The sequence below is a fragment of the Mustelus asterias genome, chromosome 15 (assembly GCF_964213995.1).
Source record: "Mustelus asterias chromosome 15, sMusAst1.hap1.1, whole genome shotgun sequence".
Classification (NCBI taxonomy): Eukaryota; Metazoa; Chordata; class Chondrichthyes; order Carcharhiniformes; family Triakidae; genus Mustelus; species Mustelus asterias.
In genome coordinates, this window is record NC_135815.1 from 70,457,625 (window position 1) to 70,474,771 (window position 17,147).

Below are 17,147 nucleotides of genomic sequence, written 5' to 3' on the forward strand. Positions count from 1 at the left end.
ACGGGAATCACTACTGGTCTCCACTAGCAGAGACCAGGTGCAATGGCCACACCAGGGGGCTCAGAGACAATTGAAGCCTCTGGGTGGTTAGGGACATGGCTGGGAGTGCCCACCTGACACACTGGCAGTGCCGGTTGGGCACTGTGTGCCAGGGCAGTGCCAAAGGGCTGGGACCTGAGTGGGCGTGGAGCCTGAGCTGGGGATTTGACAAGGGGAAGGTTATGATGGGGGGGGGGAGGGGTTATGATGAGGTGTCATGAATGGTCAGAGCATGAAGGGGGGTATGTCAGGAAGTCATGAAGGGAGAGCCATTGGGAGGGCCCCACTGTCCCAATGCTGGTGATCTGTGTTGGGGCAGGGGTGGGGAAGTCATGAAGGGAGAGCCATTGCGAGGGCCCCACTGTCCCAATGCTGGTGATCTGTGTCGGGGAGGGGGTGGGGAAACATGCCGCTGATGAGGGGGCTGGGGGTCCCGATGTCCATTGGAGGAGGGAGGGGATCTCCCAGTGCATTGTGAGATCGGGGCACCCTTCCAAAATGGTGCCTGCTCACTTTGCAGCCAGGCTCACCCGCGTGTTTAACCCCTTCCCAGGACTGGTGCGCAACTCACCACTCTCCCAGAAAATGATTGTGGTCCGGCCCACACCGCTCTGGTTTTCTCGCCGTTTAGTTGCAGCCCATATTGCAATGCTTAATGTTGCCGTTAACACCTGTGAAACACTTTGTGACCTTTACAAGCCCCTCAGCCTTCCTGTGGAAGTATTCCTGCACTGAAGGTGCTGGAAAACTGGACCTTAAGGTTTGTAACTCAGAAGGTTTGCAAAGCTGTTTGAGTATTCAGTTTGATTTAACATTATACAATGGCCCAGATCGGCCTGTCTACTAACAAAAGCAACGTCATAGAGTCACAGGGGTTTACAGCATGGAAACAGGCCCTTCAGCCCAACTTGTCCATGCCACCCTGTTTTTTAACCACTAAGCTAATCCCAATTGCCCATGTTTGACCCATATCCCTCTATACCCATCTTACCTGTCATGACATACCTTTAAAAAAAATCAAACGATTAACATTTAGTCTGAAATATTCAAGCATTTTTTTGCTAAAACTCACATTTTATCACCAATTATCTCTTCATGATTCTTTCAGTAACTATTCATTTATTTTAATTAGAATTCATAAAACATAATTGTTCCACTCCAGGGAGATTTGATCAATCTACTCCCTCATGATCTGGTTTAATTTCTAATTCTGAATTGTCTACTTCAGGACTTGTGTGCCACTGGGAGGCCAGCTACAGCTGTGAAAGCATGTTCTTTTCCTACCTTCCCTGTTCTAATTTGATCACCGGACACACTAAAATGAGGTTCCTTGGTCGGTAATTTGTAATACGTTATTTGACAATGGATAATTGTTGTGTCAGCAGTAACACTCTCATTTTCTGAGTCAGCTGGTTGTAATTTCAGGTCCAATCTGCGGTCTTGAGCCCATCATCTAGACTACACCTTCCATTACACTACACCTTCTCTTTAGGAGTAATATCTTCTGCCTGAGCCCAACTCTTCCTCTCAAGGAGTATAAAAGATCCCATGACATTGTCTTCCTGGTGTCCTGGTCAATATTGATCCCTTAAATATTGTTTGTGGGATCTTGCTGTGCGTAAACTGGTGAAGTCGGAAAATATACCTCTTGAGGCTGGTATGAGTCAAAGTACAGTCAGGCTTTATTCTCACAAGCTTATGGGAGAACTTGACCCCTTGAAAGCGGAAGCCAAAGTTCTCTCTGAACACAAGAAGCGTGGATATTTATACATCAGGGTTCCCAATACAAGCAATAAAGCAAAGTCCAGTTAACCGTCCTTGATCGTAAATTATAGTTCCTTTAACAGCTTCTGATAGTCTCTAACCATGATCCAGAGACTATCTGATATCCTTGGGTCATAAAGCACAATTCTCCTGGTAGTCGAAGCCAAGGTGTCACCTCTGGTCCCCTGCTCTTCCCGCAGCTTTTCCTTTGAAGTGACTGTGTGCGTTTGCAGCTGTCCCAGTGGGAGTCCTCCTTCAAACGGCCATTCTCGCACTCTACCATTTGCTTCCTTTGTTTAAATCATACACAAGCCTATGAGAAAGAAAGACTTACCCCCTAACATCTATATTTAACTGTTTGTTTTATCAGAATGATATAAACAAGCGAGGGAACCATGAACAAATGGCTTATACTACTAAAAGTAAAAGATGAAAGACATGAACAAATGGCTTGTATTACTACCAGGAGCAATATAAACAAAAAGGAGGCTAGCCATAAGCAAGAGTTATGTTTGTGATACATTCCAGGTACAAAGTTCAACCTTTTAGGCACAAAGTACATTGAGTACAAAAAAACATTAACCCTTTCCCTTCTTCACTGGCTTCCACATTTTTATATTTCAACAGTGATTATACTTTGAAAGTAGTTTATTAGTCACACAGTGTTTTGAGATTCCCTGCGGTCATGAAAGATGTTATATATTAATTGTAGCAGCTGAAGTTAGTGCATACAGGCGGAGGGCATGTATTGGATGGTTACCTGAGCATATATAAAGAGACATGAACAGAGTTGAGTGGAATCAGGAGACATCGGCCTGTAAGGCTTTGCTCTCTGAATAAATCTAAAGTAAAGACTGGCTTTGGATTCTGGGGGGCCTGATTTTATCATCAAGTTGTGCCCATTTTTGTGTGCGAAAACTTGGTAAAGTCGGGTGTGAGGCAAGTAGCATGATCCACGCACGCCTCCCCGCCAGTTCCCCCTTTACCATGGGCCAAAAATGGCCGCTGTCGGGACCGCGCCCGAAACAGACGCGACATCATCAATGGGCTGCACGCCCAAACTCACCGGCACTTCTCCCTTTACCATCGCATTCACCTGTCCAGATTCGGCGTGAAACAGATATGGTCTGCAAAGGCGCTCCAGCTTCTGAGGAGGTAAATTCCGAGCTTCCAGGGGCTCTGTGACTCAGATCAATGGTGGGGGCGGTGGGAGGGGGGTAGGTCAGATTGCTCTCTGGTGGAGGGGAGGGAGGTGAGTCAGATGGTTCTGTGGTTGGGGGGAGGAAGGCGGGTCAGATGGCTCTCTGGTGGGGGGAGGGAGGTGAGTCAGATGGTTCTGTGGTTGGGGGGAGGAAGGCGGGTCAGATGGCTCTCTGGTGGGGGTGAGGAAGGTGGGTCAGATGGCTCTCTGGCTCAGATTTGGGGGGCAGGGGCATGGGGGCCAAAGGGGGGTCCGCTGCCACTCTGCTTGTGATTGGTGGGGGGGACGGGGGGTGGGCCGCGATCGGTCTGGGTGGCGGGTGGGTGGGGAGATGAGGGGGTCAGTTATGTTGTGGAGGTGGGGCAATGTCTGTGGGGGCCAGGGGGGAGCATTATCTGGCCCAGGAGCGATGCGGCTGGGGGGTGTTTTATTATTTGTTTTTATTGCGCATGCGCAGTTGGAGGCGCCGATCGGAGCTGCAGGGTTTTGGGTGTGTTAAGCCCCGCCCACAGGTTTCTGCAGTGAGATTCGGAATTGCTGATATTTTTTCAGGCAGAGTGCGTATGGGGGCGCCCGAGAACGGGTCTAAAAGTCGGATCTGAAACACTCCCAGTTTCAAGTCCGCCCAGCACTTAGAATCAAAATGGTAAAATAAGGTCCTGGCTGTCAAGAGTATAATATTATATAAATAAAAGTACTTTGTTTCTTTAATTCTCTTTTATTGCATTAAATTTATGTCCTCAAGTTCATATTTGGCGCGATCTTACGACTTCGACCCTCTCTCGGCTTTCGGCAAGGCGAAGTGGTAAGATTGGGCGAGAGGTGAATAATAAGACACATGCCTCCCCCAATCATACCAGGCTTGTTTTGCCACTGAAATTGGCTCTGGAAGCTGATTTTAGCGTGTCAGTAACGAGTCCCAGATGCTATTATCCGGGCTCACTTACCTTAATCACCTCACCAGTCAAGGTTCTCCCCAGCAGAGGAGACCAGACGTGATGGCCTCGCCGGGGGGAATCAGAAGCCATTGAAGACCCCTGAATGGTTGGGGGCAGGACCCAGCAGTGTCTATGGTGCTGTGCCACCCAGGCACTGCCCACCTGGCACCATAGCTGTGCCAGGGACAGTGCCAAGGGTGTGAGGACTGAGTCAAGGTGGAGACTGTGGGCATGGAGCTTTGATGGGGGAGAGGGAAGGGGAGCTCTGCCGGGGTGGAGATCAGGGTGGGAGGGAGAGAACACTACACTCTGTTGGGGTGGAGATCAGGGTGGGAGGGAGGAAACTCTGCAGATGTGGCGATCGATGTGGGTGCGTTGATGTCCGTGGGGGAGATGGGGGTAGTAAACCAACACAGAGGGGATCAGCAGTGTGGGGGGTCCTGATATCCGTGGAGGATGGAGAACTCTGCAAATGGTGGGAGTGATGGTGGGGGAGCTCTGCAGATGGCGGCGATCGGCAGAGGGCTCCCGATATCCATGAGAGGGGTGGGGAGATCTCTCAATTCACTGGAAGATCGGGGCGTCTGCATGATGGCGTCCCTAGAGCTTATCAGCTGGCTTCCCTGCAATCTCAAGCACCGCCCCCCCCCCCCCCACACCCCCTACTGGCGAGAATCGCATCCTGGAACTTTTTTTGCACCAAGTGCTATAAGATTGCGACTAGAAGCTCACATAAAATACCAATTCAATTCTCTCCCGTTTTCTCGATCGTTTAGGACTTTAAATTATTTTTGTTAAATCGCGCCCATTGTTGGTGAGTGAAAATTGTTTTTATCACAACACTTCATATTTCTGAAGACAGCTTCCAACTCCTTAACCTTTGCAGCTTTGGTGAAAAATCCCTAACTTCTGCAGCTACTTAATATGACTGTCACCCCTCTTGTCCCTTTCAAGCTCCATTGCCCTTACATTTTGTGAAGAATGGGATGTATAAAACCACTCACAATACTATAACTGTGACATAGGTAAGGTCTTATTCAACATTACCTCCTTGTTTTGTGCAGTATATGCCCTGAGCTACAAAACCAAGCACGTTGCTGTTGTCTTTTGACAGCTTTCTAAATTAAGCTTGATTGTTGAGCAACTCGAAAGCAAATAATCCTGTGGAATTACTTAACAAGGAGATTTATCTACATTATGATGCCGGTTCCCGGACCATGTACCAAGCGTAACCAGACATGACAGTCAGGATCAAGCACATATAAACTCCAGTGCCTGATTTCAATAGGTATTAATGGAACTATAATCCCCAGTGACTTGACATTAAAAATTGTTTACTCAATTCCACTGCTGACTCAATTCAGCCATGGCTCAATGATCACACTCTTGCCATTGAGTTTGGAGATTGTAGTTTCAAATCACACTTAAGATAGCTGAGCACATAATCACACTTGACACCTCAGTGCAGTGCTGAGAGAATACTGTCCCAGATGAGAGGTTAAAGTGAGCACCCACGTGTCCTCTCTGGTGGTTGTAAAAGATTCCCTGACACTGGTCAAGTAATAACAGAGGAGTTTGCCTGGCTGTGTGGACAATATTTATCACTCATCTATTACCTAAAGAAACCAAATTATCTGACCGAAAGGATGGCATGGTGGCACAGTGGTTAGCACTGCTGCTTCACAGCTCCAGGGACCCAGGTTCAATTCTGGCCTTGGGTCACTGGCTGTGTGGAGTTTGCACATTCTCCCTGTGTCTGTGTGGGTTTTCTCTGGGTACTCCAGTTTCCTCCCACAGACCAAAGATGTGCAGTTAGGTGGTTTGGCCATGCCAAATGACCCCTTCGTGTCCCAAGATATATAAGTTAGCTGGGTTAGCAGGGTAAATATATGAGGTTACAGGGTAAGACTGGGTAAAGAGTCGGTGCAGACTTGATGAGCCGAATGACCTCTGTATGCACTATAAGATTCTATGATTCTATTCTATGATTACCCCAGTACTGTTTGTGGGGTCTTGCTATGTGCAAATTGATTGAAGGACTTCCTACATTGCCATAATGACAATGTTTCAAAAATGCCTCATTTGCTGGAAAGTGCTTTTGAATATCTTGAGAATGTGAAGTCTTTGTTTCTTGAAGTTTGCTGCCTAATATAGTACATCCTAATATGGGACATCCTAATATGGTACATCCTAATATAGTACATCCCAGTATAAGATACCCTAATCTAGTACATCCACGCCATCTGGACATTCCACTCCAAGCCATACACTATCCCAACTTTGAAATATATTGCATTCCTTCAACAATCCTAGAATCCTCTCCCTAATGTCATTTTGGGAGTACCTGCACTGCATGGACTGCAGTGGTTCAAGGAAGCAGCTCATCACCACCTCCTCAAGGGCAATTACGGATGGGCAATAACAGTGCGGGCCTAGCCAGTGATGTCCACATCACATTAAAAAAATAATTTTAAAAATTATTCAAGGAGACCAAAAAAAGCTCCAGCTTTAATGCCGAGTGTGTTAGCTGAGGTCAGCCATGTGGAAAGTATTGTCACAACACTTTGGTTCAATATTTCTAGGCCAGAGACAAAAGGATAACAATTAGGAAGGGGTCAGTCTGCATTGACTCCCATTGAGGACTGTTTGAGATTTCCCCTTTGCTGACTAATTTTATCAGAGTAATTGTCCTTTGGAAAAGATACCAGAACTGTACCCAAGCAAGGGCAAATCAGTATTATCAGCAGAAATGGAGGGGAAAACAGATCTTATCACTCAAGGTTACTATAACTGGAGTATGAGTATTGAGAGATGAAGCAGACTGTGGGACTCAGCATTGGAATGCAGACAAATTCAGCAGGAAACACAACGACCAGCCATACAGAAGAAAAATACCTCAGATGTTATGATTCTGAAATAAAAATAAGAAAATGCTAAGCAGTTTTGGCATTGGGTTGGGTGGCAGAGTGGTTAGCACAGCTGCCTCACAGCTCCAGGGACCCGGGTTCAATTCCGGCTTGGGTCACTGTCTGTGTGGAGTTTGCACATTCTCCCCGTGTCTGCGTGGGTTTCCTCCGGGTGCTCCGGTTTCCTCCCACAGCCTGAAAGGCATGCTGGTTAGGTGCATTGGCCATGTTAAATTCTCCCTCAGTGCATTCTCCGAACAGACGCCCGAGTGTGGTGACTAGGGGATTTTCACAGTAGCTTAATTGCAGTGTTAATGTAAGCCTACTTGTGACACTAATAAATAAACTTTACAGAGGAAGAATTAATGTTTTAGGTCGATGACCTATCATCAGAAGATGAAGCGCCAGTGATTGTGTTTGCAGAGATGTTTGATTGTGGGAGCGAATACCCATGGGTGAACTCTCTGTTCATCTCCAAGAGGTAGCATGAGATTTTTAACTTCACCTGAACAGGTGGCCTGGGTCTAAGTTTCAGTTGGGAAGGTCATCAGGAATGAATTGTTAGTGCAGAAACCGACACGGAGAATAAATGCATCTTTTGAGCAGAATGTTGCAGCTGACTAACTTCACGCTGTCTGTGATCTATCATTTCCTCAGGCAGCTCACACATTGGGCAGAAACTTTCCAAAAATATTCAGTGTCATAAAAGTCTGAAAACCGGAGTTCCACACCGATTTTGAGCGGGTTTTCTCAGCTGGGAATATTGCGTTTGTGGGGACAGGGCGGGCGGAGTTTAGGTATGTCGGGGAAGGTGCCTTCAGAGAACTTGGGCACCATTGCCAATCTCCTGCTGAAGTTGAGGGCCTCCCTCCACCCCCCCTGCACCTCCCCACATCAACGGTGGCATTGCTACCCCCACACCAACATGGGTTGCTGGCATCGGGGCATCAGGACACTCCTGATGAGACCCCTGATAGACCCCTGACATGCTCCTGCCCCCTCGTCATGCCCTTCTTCTGGAAATAGCCTTCTCCCCTTGTATATCTCGCCCTTGCATAGCCCCCTCTGAATGACCCTCTCCTTGCAGAGCTTCACCTTGTATGACCCCACCTCCGCTTGCATAGCTTCCCTCTGCAGGACTCCCCCACTTGCAGAGGTCCCCTGCAGATCCCTCACTTTGCATAGACCCCCCCCCTGCTGACCACCCCCCTTGCAGAGCTCCCCCTTGCATAAGTCCCCAGTCATTATGCATACCACCACCCTCATAGCCCCACCCCCACTAAGGCCCCACCACCATTCAGGCCCAATCCCCCTGGCACAGCCCCTGGCACACTTATGGTGCTCAACAAGGCACTGCCAGGATGCCAGGTGGGCATTGCCATAGTGCCAGATTGGCATTGCCAGGTTCTCACTGCCCACTTGACACTGCCCAGCCACACCCCAGATTATCCAGGCACTTTAATGGCCTCCAATCCCCGCAGCATTGTTACGACACCTGGCCACCGCTGGTGGAGACCAGTAGTGATTCCAGGTAAGATTCCGGGAAGCCAGTAGAAGCCATGCGGGAGCGGGTAAGTCCTGTTAAGTTTGATGACTTTTATGTTCATTGGCTTTAGGCCCTTTCTGGATGTGAAACCAATATTGGCAGCAAAACAGGGCATGGTGGATACGAAATCCTCGCCAGCTATCTTCGCGGCTCGCCATGCTGATCTACTAGCACAGGAGACTGGTAAGATCATGCCCGTTAACTCCCAAGCTACTCATTGGGTGGATTTTTCCAAGCCTGCTAGCGATGGGATTCATGGTGGGCGGGAGTGAAAAATTCAGAGTGAGGCCCAGATTGCAGTCAATGGAAAACTAATCGGAACTTTCCACTCTCCACACTCATGGCGGGTCAGATTTCCCACTGATCCATGTCAGGAATTCTATTTACATTCATTAGCATGTCATGATTACTCATTAAAAATTCAACTCACCAGGATCACATTCCCCCTCCCAAATACAGGCCAAGCCAGAGGGAAATTAGACCAGTCTAAATCAGGACCCAATATAATTGGCATTGAATAGGGCTGTCCACTGTGTTTCTCTTGGGTTTTGAGTTGGGCTGTTTCCTGTGTCTCGGGTGTTGAGTTGGGCTGTTTCCTGTGTCTCGGATGTTGAGTTGGGCTGTTTCCTGTGTGTCAGGTGTTGAGCTGGGCTGTTTCCTGTGTCTCGGATGTTGAGTTGGGCTGTTTCCTGTGTGTCGGGTGTTGCGTTGGGCTGTTTCCTGTGTGTCAGGTGTTGAGTTGGGCTGTTTCCTGTGTCTCGGATGTTGAGTTGGGCTGTTTCCTGTGTGTCAGGTGTTGAGTTGGGCTGTTTCCTGTGTGTCAGATGTTGAGTTGGGCTGTTTCCTGTGTGGCAGGTGTTGAGTTGGGCTGTTTCCTGTGTGTCGGATGTTGAGTTGGGCTGTTTCCTGTGTGTCGGGTGTTGAGTTGGGCTGTTTCCTGTGCCTTGGGTGTTGAGTTGGGCTGTTTCCTGTGTGTCGGGTGTTGAGTTGGGCTGTTTCCTGCGCCTTGGGTGTTGAGTTGGGCTGTTTCCTGTGCCTTGGGTGTTGAGTTGGGCTGTTTCCTGTGTGTCGGATGTTGAGTTGGGCTGTTTCCTGTGCCTTGGGTGTTGAGTTGGGCTGTTTCCTGTGCCTTGGGTGTTGAGTTGGGCTGTTTCCTGTGTCTTGGGTGTTGGGTTGGGCTGTTCCCTGTGTGTCAGGTGTTGAGTTGGGCTGTTTCCTGTGTGTCAGGTGTTGAGCTGGGCTGTTTCCTGTGTGTCGGGTGTTGGGTTGGGCTGTTTCCTGTGTGTCGGATGTTGAGTTGGGCTGTTTCCTGTGTCTTGGGTGTTGGGTTGGGCTGTTCCCTGTGTGTCAGGTGTTGGGTTGGGCTGTTTCCTGTGTGTCGGATGTTGAGTTGGGCTGTTTCCTGTGTGTCGGGTGTTGAGTTGGGCTGTTTCCTGTGTGTCAGGTGTTGAGCTGGCTGTTTCCTGTGTCTTGGGTGTTGAGTTGGGCTGTTTCCTGTGTGTCAGGTGTTGAGTTGGACTGTTTCCTGTGTCTCGGATGTTGAGTTGGGCTGTTTCCTGTGTGTCAGGTGTTGAGTTGGGCTGTTTCCTGTGTCTCGGATGTTGAGTTGGGCTGTTTCCTGTGTGTCGGGTGTTGAGTTGGGCTGTTTCCTGTGTGGCAGGTGTTGAGTTGGGCTGTTTCCTGTGTGTCGGATGTTGAGTTGGGCTGTTTCCTGTGTGTCGGGTGTTGAGTTGGGCTGTTTCCTGTGCCTTGGGTGTTGAGTTGGGCTGTTTCCTGTGTGTCGGGTGTTGAGTTGGGCTGTTTCCTGTGCCTTGGGTGTTGAGTTGGGCTGTTTCCTGTGCCTTGGGTGTTGAGTTGGGCTGTTTCCTGTGTGTCGGATGTTGAGTTGGGCTGTTTCCTGTGCCTTGGGTGTTGAGTTGGGCTGTTTCCTGTGCCTTGGGTGTTGAGTTGGGCTGTTTCCTGTGTCTTGGGTGTTGGGTTGGGCTGTTCCCTGTGTGTCAGGTGTTGAGTTGGGCTGTTTCCTGTGTGTCAGGTGTTGAGCTGGGCTGTTTCCTGTGTGTCGGGTGTTGGGTTGGGCTGTTTCCTGTGTGTCGGATGTTGAGTTGGGCTGTTTCCTGTGTCTTGGGTGTTGGGTTGGGCTGTTCCCTGTGTGTCAGGTGTTGGGTTGGGCTGTTTCCTGTGTGTCGGATGTTGAGTTGGGCTGTTTCCTGTGTGTCGGGTGTTGAGTTGGGCTGTTTCCTGTGTGTCAGGTGTTGAGCTGGCTGTTTCCTGTGTCTTGGGTGTTGAGTTGGGCTGTTTCCTGTGTGTCAGGTGTTGAGTTGGACTGTTTCCTGTGTCTCGGATGTTGAGTTGGGCTGTTTCCTGTGTGTCAGGTGTTGAGTTGGGCTGTTTCCTGTGTCTCGGATGTTCAGTTGGGCTGTTTCCTGTGTGTCGGGTGTTGAGTTGGGCTGTTTCCTGTGTGTCGGATGTTGAGTTGGGCTGTTTCCTGTGTGTCGGATGTTGAGTTGGGCTGTTTCCTGTGTGTCGGGTGTTGAGTTGGGCTGTTTCCTGTGTCTCGGGTGTCGAGTTGGGCTGTTTCCTGTGTGTCAGGTGTTGAGCTGGGCTGTTTCCTATGTCTCGGATGTTGAGTTGGGCTGTTTTCTGTGTCTCGGATGTTGAGCTGGGCTGTTTCCTGTGTCCCGGATGTTGAGTTGGGCTGTTTCCTGTGTCTCGGATGTTGAGCTGGGCTGTTTCCTGTGTCTCGGATGTTGAGTTGGGCTGTTTCCTGTGTGTCAGGTGTTGAGCTGGCTGTTTCCTGTGTCTTGGGTGTTGAGTTGGGCTGTTTCCTGTGTGTCAGGTGTTGAGTTGGACTGTTTCCTGTGTCTCGGATGTTGAGTTGGGCTGTTTCCTGTGTGTCAGGTGTTGAGTTGGGCTGTTTCCTGTGTCTCGGATGTTCAGTTGGGCTGTTTCCTGTGTGTCGGGTGTTGAGTTGGGCTGTTTCCTGTGTGTCGGGTGTTGAGTTGGGCTGTTACCTGTGTCTCGGGTGTTGAGCTGGGCTGTTTCCTGTGTGTCAGGTGTTGAGCTGGGCTGTTTCCTATGTCTCGGATGTTGAGTTGGGCTGTTTTCTGTGTCTCGGATGTTGAGCTGGGCTGTTTCCTGTGTGTCGGGTGTTGAGTTGGGCTGTTTTCTGTGTCTCGGGTGTTGAGTTGGGCTGTTTCCTGTGTGTCGGGTGTTGAGTTGGGCTGTTTCCTGTGTGTCGGGTGTTGAGTTGGGCTGTTTCCTGTGTTTCGGGTGTTGAGTTGGGCTGTTTCCTGTGTCTCGGGTGTTGAGTTGGGCTGTTTCCTGTGTGTCGGGTGTTGAGTTGGGCTGTTTCCTATGTCTCGGGTGTTGAGTTGGGCTGTTTCCTGTGTGTCGGGTGTTGAGTTGGGCTGTTTCCTGTGTCTCGGGTGTTGAGTTGGGCTGTTTCCTGTGTGTCGGGTGTTGAGTTGGGCTGTTTCCTGTGTGTCAGGTGTTGAGCTGGGCTGTTTCCTGTGTGTCAGGTGTTGAGTTGGGCTGTTTCCTGTGTCTCGGGTGTTGAGTTGGGCTGTTTCCTGTGTGTCGGTTGTTGAGTTGGGCTGTTTCCTGTGTGTCAGGTGTTGAGTTGGGCTGTTTCCTGTGTCTCGGGTGTTGAGTTGGGTGTTCACTATGTCTGTCTCGGGTTTGAACTGGATATTTTACTGTTGTTCTTCTCCATCTGGATGTCATTGTCCACTGCCCATCTCAAGCAGGCTACTCATAGAGTCTTAGAGTCATTGAGATTTACAGCATGGAAACAGGCCCATCAGCCCATCTTGTCCATGCCGCCCTTTTTTTTTAAAGCCCCTAAGCTAATCCCAATAGCCCGCATTTGGTCCATATCCCTCTGTACCCATCTTACCTATCTAAATGCTTTTTAAAAGATACAATTGTACCCGCCTCTACTACTATCTCTGGCAGCTTGTTCCAAACACTCACCACCCTCTGTATGAATAAATTGCCCCTCTGGACACTTTTGTAACTCTCACCTTAAACCTATGCCCTCTCGTTTTAGACTCCCCTATCTTTGGGAAAAGATATTGACTATCTACCTTATCTATGCCCCTCATTATTTTATAGACCTCTATAAGGTCACCCCTCAGCATCCTACACTCCAGAGAAAAAAGTCCCAGTCTATTCAGCCTCTCCTTATAACTCAATCCATCAAGTCCCAGTAGCATCTGAGTAAATCTTTTCTGCACTCTTTCTACTTTAATAATATCCTTTCTATAATAGGGTGACCAGAATTGCACACAGTATTCCAAGTGTGGCCTTACCAATGTCTTGTACAACTTCAACAAGACGTCCCAACTCCTGTATTCAATGTTCTGACCAATGAAACCAAGCATGCCGAATGCCTTCTTCACCATTCTGCCCACCTGTGACTCCACTTTCAAGGAACTATGAACATGTACCCCTAGATCTCTTTGTTCTATAACTCTCCCCGACGCCCTATCATTAACTGAGTAAGTCCTGTCCTGGTTCAATCTACCAAAATGCATCACCTCGCATTTGTCTAAATTAAACTCCATCTGCCATTCGTCAGCCCACTGGCCCAATTGATCAAGATCCCGTTGCAATTGGAGATAACTTTCTTCACTGTCCACTATGCCACCAATCTTGGTGTCATCTGCAAACTTACTAACCATGCCTCCTATATTCTCATCCAACTCATTAATATAAACAACAAATAACAGTGGGCCCAGCACTGATCCCTGAGGCACACCGCTGGTCACAGGCCTCCAGTTTAAAAAACAACTCTCTACAACCACCCTCTGGCTTCTGTCAAGAAACCAATTTTGTATCTATTTAGATACCTCACTCTGGATCCCATGAGATTTAACTTTATGCAACAACTTACCATGCGGTACCTTGTCAAAGGCCTTGCTAAAGTCCATGTAGACAATATCAACTGCACTGCCCTCATCTACCTTCTTGGTTAGCCCTTCAAAAGCTCAATTAAATTTGTGAGACATGATTTTCCACTCACAAAGCCATGCTGACTCCCTAATCAGTCCTTGCATCTCTAAATGCCTGTCGATCCTGTCTCTCAAAATACCTTCCAACAATTTACCCACCACAGATGTGAGGCTCACTGGCCTGTAGTTCCCAGACTTTTCCCTGCAGCCCTTTTTAAACAAAGGCACAACATTTGCCACTCTCCAATCTTCAGGCACCTCACCCGTGACTATCGATGATTCAAATATCTCGGCTAGGGGACCCACAATTTCCTCCCTCGCCTCCTACAACGATATACTTCATCAGGTCCCGGGGATTTATCTACCTTGATGCGCTTTAAGACTTCCAGCACCTCCTTCTCTGTAATATGTACACTCCTCAAGGCATCACTATTTATTTCCCCAAGTTCCCTAACATCCATGCTTTTCTCAACAGTAAATACTGATGAGAAGTATTCATTTAGGATCTCACCCATCTCTTGTGGATCCGCACATAGATGACCTTGTTGATCCTTAAGAAGCCCTACTCTCTCCCTTGTTACTCTTTTGACCTTTATGTATTTGTAGAGCTCTTTGGATTCTCCTTTGCCTTATCTGCCAAAACAATTTTGTGTCCCCTTTTTGCCCTCCTGATTTCTCTCTTAACTCTACTCCTGCACCCCCTATACTCTTCAAGAGATTCACTTGATCCCAGCTGCCTATGCATGTCATGTGCCTCTTTCTTCTTCTGGACCAGGGCCTCAATATCCCGAGTCATCCAGGGTTCCCGACTTCTGCCAGCCTTGCCCTTCACTCTAAGAGGAATGTGTTTACCCTGAACCCTGGTTAACACACTTTAGAAACCATGCCACTTACCAGACTTTAAACAGAGGCTGGCATGATGACCAGGGCAAGGGGAGATGAGTGATATTAGGGTGAAGGAGGTTTGATAGGGTGATGGCTTGGAGGGAACATGATGGCAAGCAGAGGGAAGATCGGGGTGTGGGGAATCTGGAACCCGATATGGAACAGTAGAACGCACACACAGGAGGGTGTGTGGGGTGTGGATGGGATTTGATTTGCATGATCGAGAGAGGATACACAGAGACTGTAGGCTAGGAAAAGGCAAGTTGGTGATGGTGGGCCAGGAGAGGGACCGGTTGTTCAGAGACTCATGAATGGGGGGAGGAAGGGTCTTGTGGTCATTCATTAAGGAGCTGGAGAGTTGAGTTAAAAACACTCACAGCACATGGACGTTTTCACCCAGAGGGTGGTGGAATTCACTGCCCACATCAGCGGTTGAGGCTGAAACATTCAGCTCATTTAAAAGCTATCAGGATTTTCATCTGTAACCCGCAAAGCTACAGACCAGCTGCTGGAAAATGGCTTTAAATTGAGCAGCTAATTTCTTTTTTCTCTCTTTTTGCTGGCTTCTTTTCCCACCATAACTTTCCATGGTTCTAAGCTGCAGGCTGAGAGATTGAAAGCAGTGCAGGGGCTCTGTGGGCCATGCGGCAGGTCTATGCATGGCACACCCACTGTCTTCTCCCTCCAGGGAGGGGGTAAGACTTGTGTGCTCAATAGAATCAGACACAGCTGGCGTGTCGGGTGTGCTCATTGTCTCACACTGGGGTGTAATCTGGATCAGTGCTGCGCTGCAATGGGATGCTCAAAGGGAGGCATCTTCAGCCTATAACTGGGGAGAATGTAATGAAGGAGGGGTATTCAAAACTCTCCTGGTTCGGAGGAGGGGGGATAGCCTCTGTCTGTGACCATGCACACAGCCTCAAGGTGGGGAGATGTGAATGCACATGGGGCATGAGGACATCAGCAGTGATGGGATCATGGGAGGACAGGGACACCCACCACAATAGCAAAGAGATCCAGGGCTACTGGAGGAGGCTGGAGAATGTGGTCTATGTACCCTTGTACCTAACAACACGGCAGAGGAAGGCATCATTGTAGCCACTGGTTTCCACGGCATTTTTACTGCATGCTGCCACACTCTGCAAAACATGAGGAAATTTCTTTCCTGTATCTCTATTTCTAAATAGCTTCTTTTCGTGAACATTGAAGCAAAGAAATTTTTTTAGACTACCATCTTTTCATCCTTGCTATTGTTGCCACCCTGGGATATTTACAGTTCTCATTCCATCCTGTTTGGTACTAATGTTTTTATAAGACTTTCACACTCCCTGTAACCTTAATCTGATCTTCTACTTTTGTTCTCTTAACCAGTTCTTAACCACCTTAAGCTTCTTTTTATGTTCATTAGTGTCCTCTGATCAACCTGCAAATTTATACTTAGCAATATTTTTTTATTTCCCTTATCCCGCAAGGCTTCAATTGCTGCCCAGATTAGTTTCCTTCTTTGCCAGTGAGATGTAGTTACTCTATATTCTTTGCACTATATTCTGAGAAATATTCCATGTATTCGCCGCAGTTTTCACTCCTAACAATGTGTGCGAGTCTAATAGCCTTAATTCTTTCATAAACCCCCTGAAACTTACCATGTTAATTTTCCCACTGATTTAATTTCTCTCTGAATTACACTGACAAAATCAGAACCATCGAGCAGAGAAAGAAGCCATTGTGGCTGTGTCCTCTCTTTAAAACAGCTCTTCATTAGTCGCACTCCCCTACCTTTCCATTGGTCTGCAAAATGTTCAAGTATTGATCCAATGCTCTTTGAAACATTCCCATTGAATCATTGGCCTTTCCAACAGTATGTTCCAAAACATGTGTGGTGAACCATCGTTGGTTACCACTGGGGGTTGTTATTATGTTACTGTTGGGCTAGGGTGTTGTCACTGTGGGGTTTGTACAATGTTGTTGGGTTAGGGTGTTTACCTGTTATAAGTGTTATCATGGCACATCCCGGTGGGGCCCCGCCTCCGGTGGCGAGGTATAAGACCCTCTGCTCCGGCGGGACCCCTTCAGTCTGAACTGGTGTATTCGTGTTAGTAGTTCCATTGTTAGACAATAAAAGCCTTCAATACTGAAGCCTTGTTCCACGTGCTTGATTGTCGCGCATCAATTTTATTGTCTAACAGAAAACTCTCAGCTGTACAAAAAAAAAAGAGTATGGAACAGATCTTGAAACCAGATCGTCTGGCGCTGGACCCACGTGCGGTCGGTGCCGCTAACACCTTCGACCACTGGTGGAAGTGTTTCGAAGACTACCTGGCTGCCTCTGTAGCTATTACTACAGACAGTGACAAACTCCAAGTCCTCCACGCAAGGGTAAGCGACACGATTTATCTCGCGATTCGTGCGGCTCCCACTTACCCGAGGGCCGTCGAGCTCCTGAAGAAACGATACACGAAACCACCCAACGAGATACACGCTCGTTACCTCCTCGCTACACGACGTCGGCAGTCGGGCTAAACCATGGAGGACTACGCCAATGAGCTCCTGCAGCTTGCCAGGGGTTGCGATTGTAAAGACGTATCAGCCGAACAATACATGTACGACCTCGCCCGAGACGCGTTCGTAGCAGGGGTAGGGTCCTCGTACATCAGGCTTAAATTGCTGGAAAAGGGGAACCTCGACTTGACCCAAGCGATGGAGATGGCTGAGATGCTGGAAGCGGCGTCGAAAAGCTTGGCACTGTACCCCGAGGACCACGTGCAGTCAACGTGGCAGGAGCAAGCTCAGCTCCCTCCTCGCCCCGCAAACCCGCACTCCCAGATCGATCCGACGACGGCGGCAGCTCCAGGTGGCCAGCGATGCTATTTTTGCGGTGGGGCCAAGCATCCACGGCAACAGTGTCCGGCAAGAACG

At 48.5% G+C, this 17,147-nt stretch overlaps 1 protein-coding gene across 1 annotated transcript in view; it reads left to right on the forward strand.

Moving 5' to 3' along the window:
• The window catches only part of LOC144504734 (interphotoreceptor matrix proteoglycan 1-like), a 287,982-nt gene that overhangs the window by 62,853 nt on the left and 207,982 nt on the right, over positions 1-17,147 (forward strand). Inside the window, exon 4 of the mRNA XM_078230478.1 lies at positions 8,465-8,577. Within this exon, the coding sequence (XP_078086604.1) occupies positions 8,465-8,577 (113 nt within the window). The remainder of the gene's footprint in view (positions 1-8,464; positions 8,578-17,147) is intronic.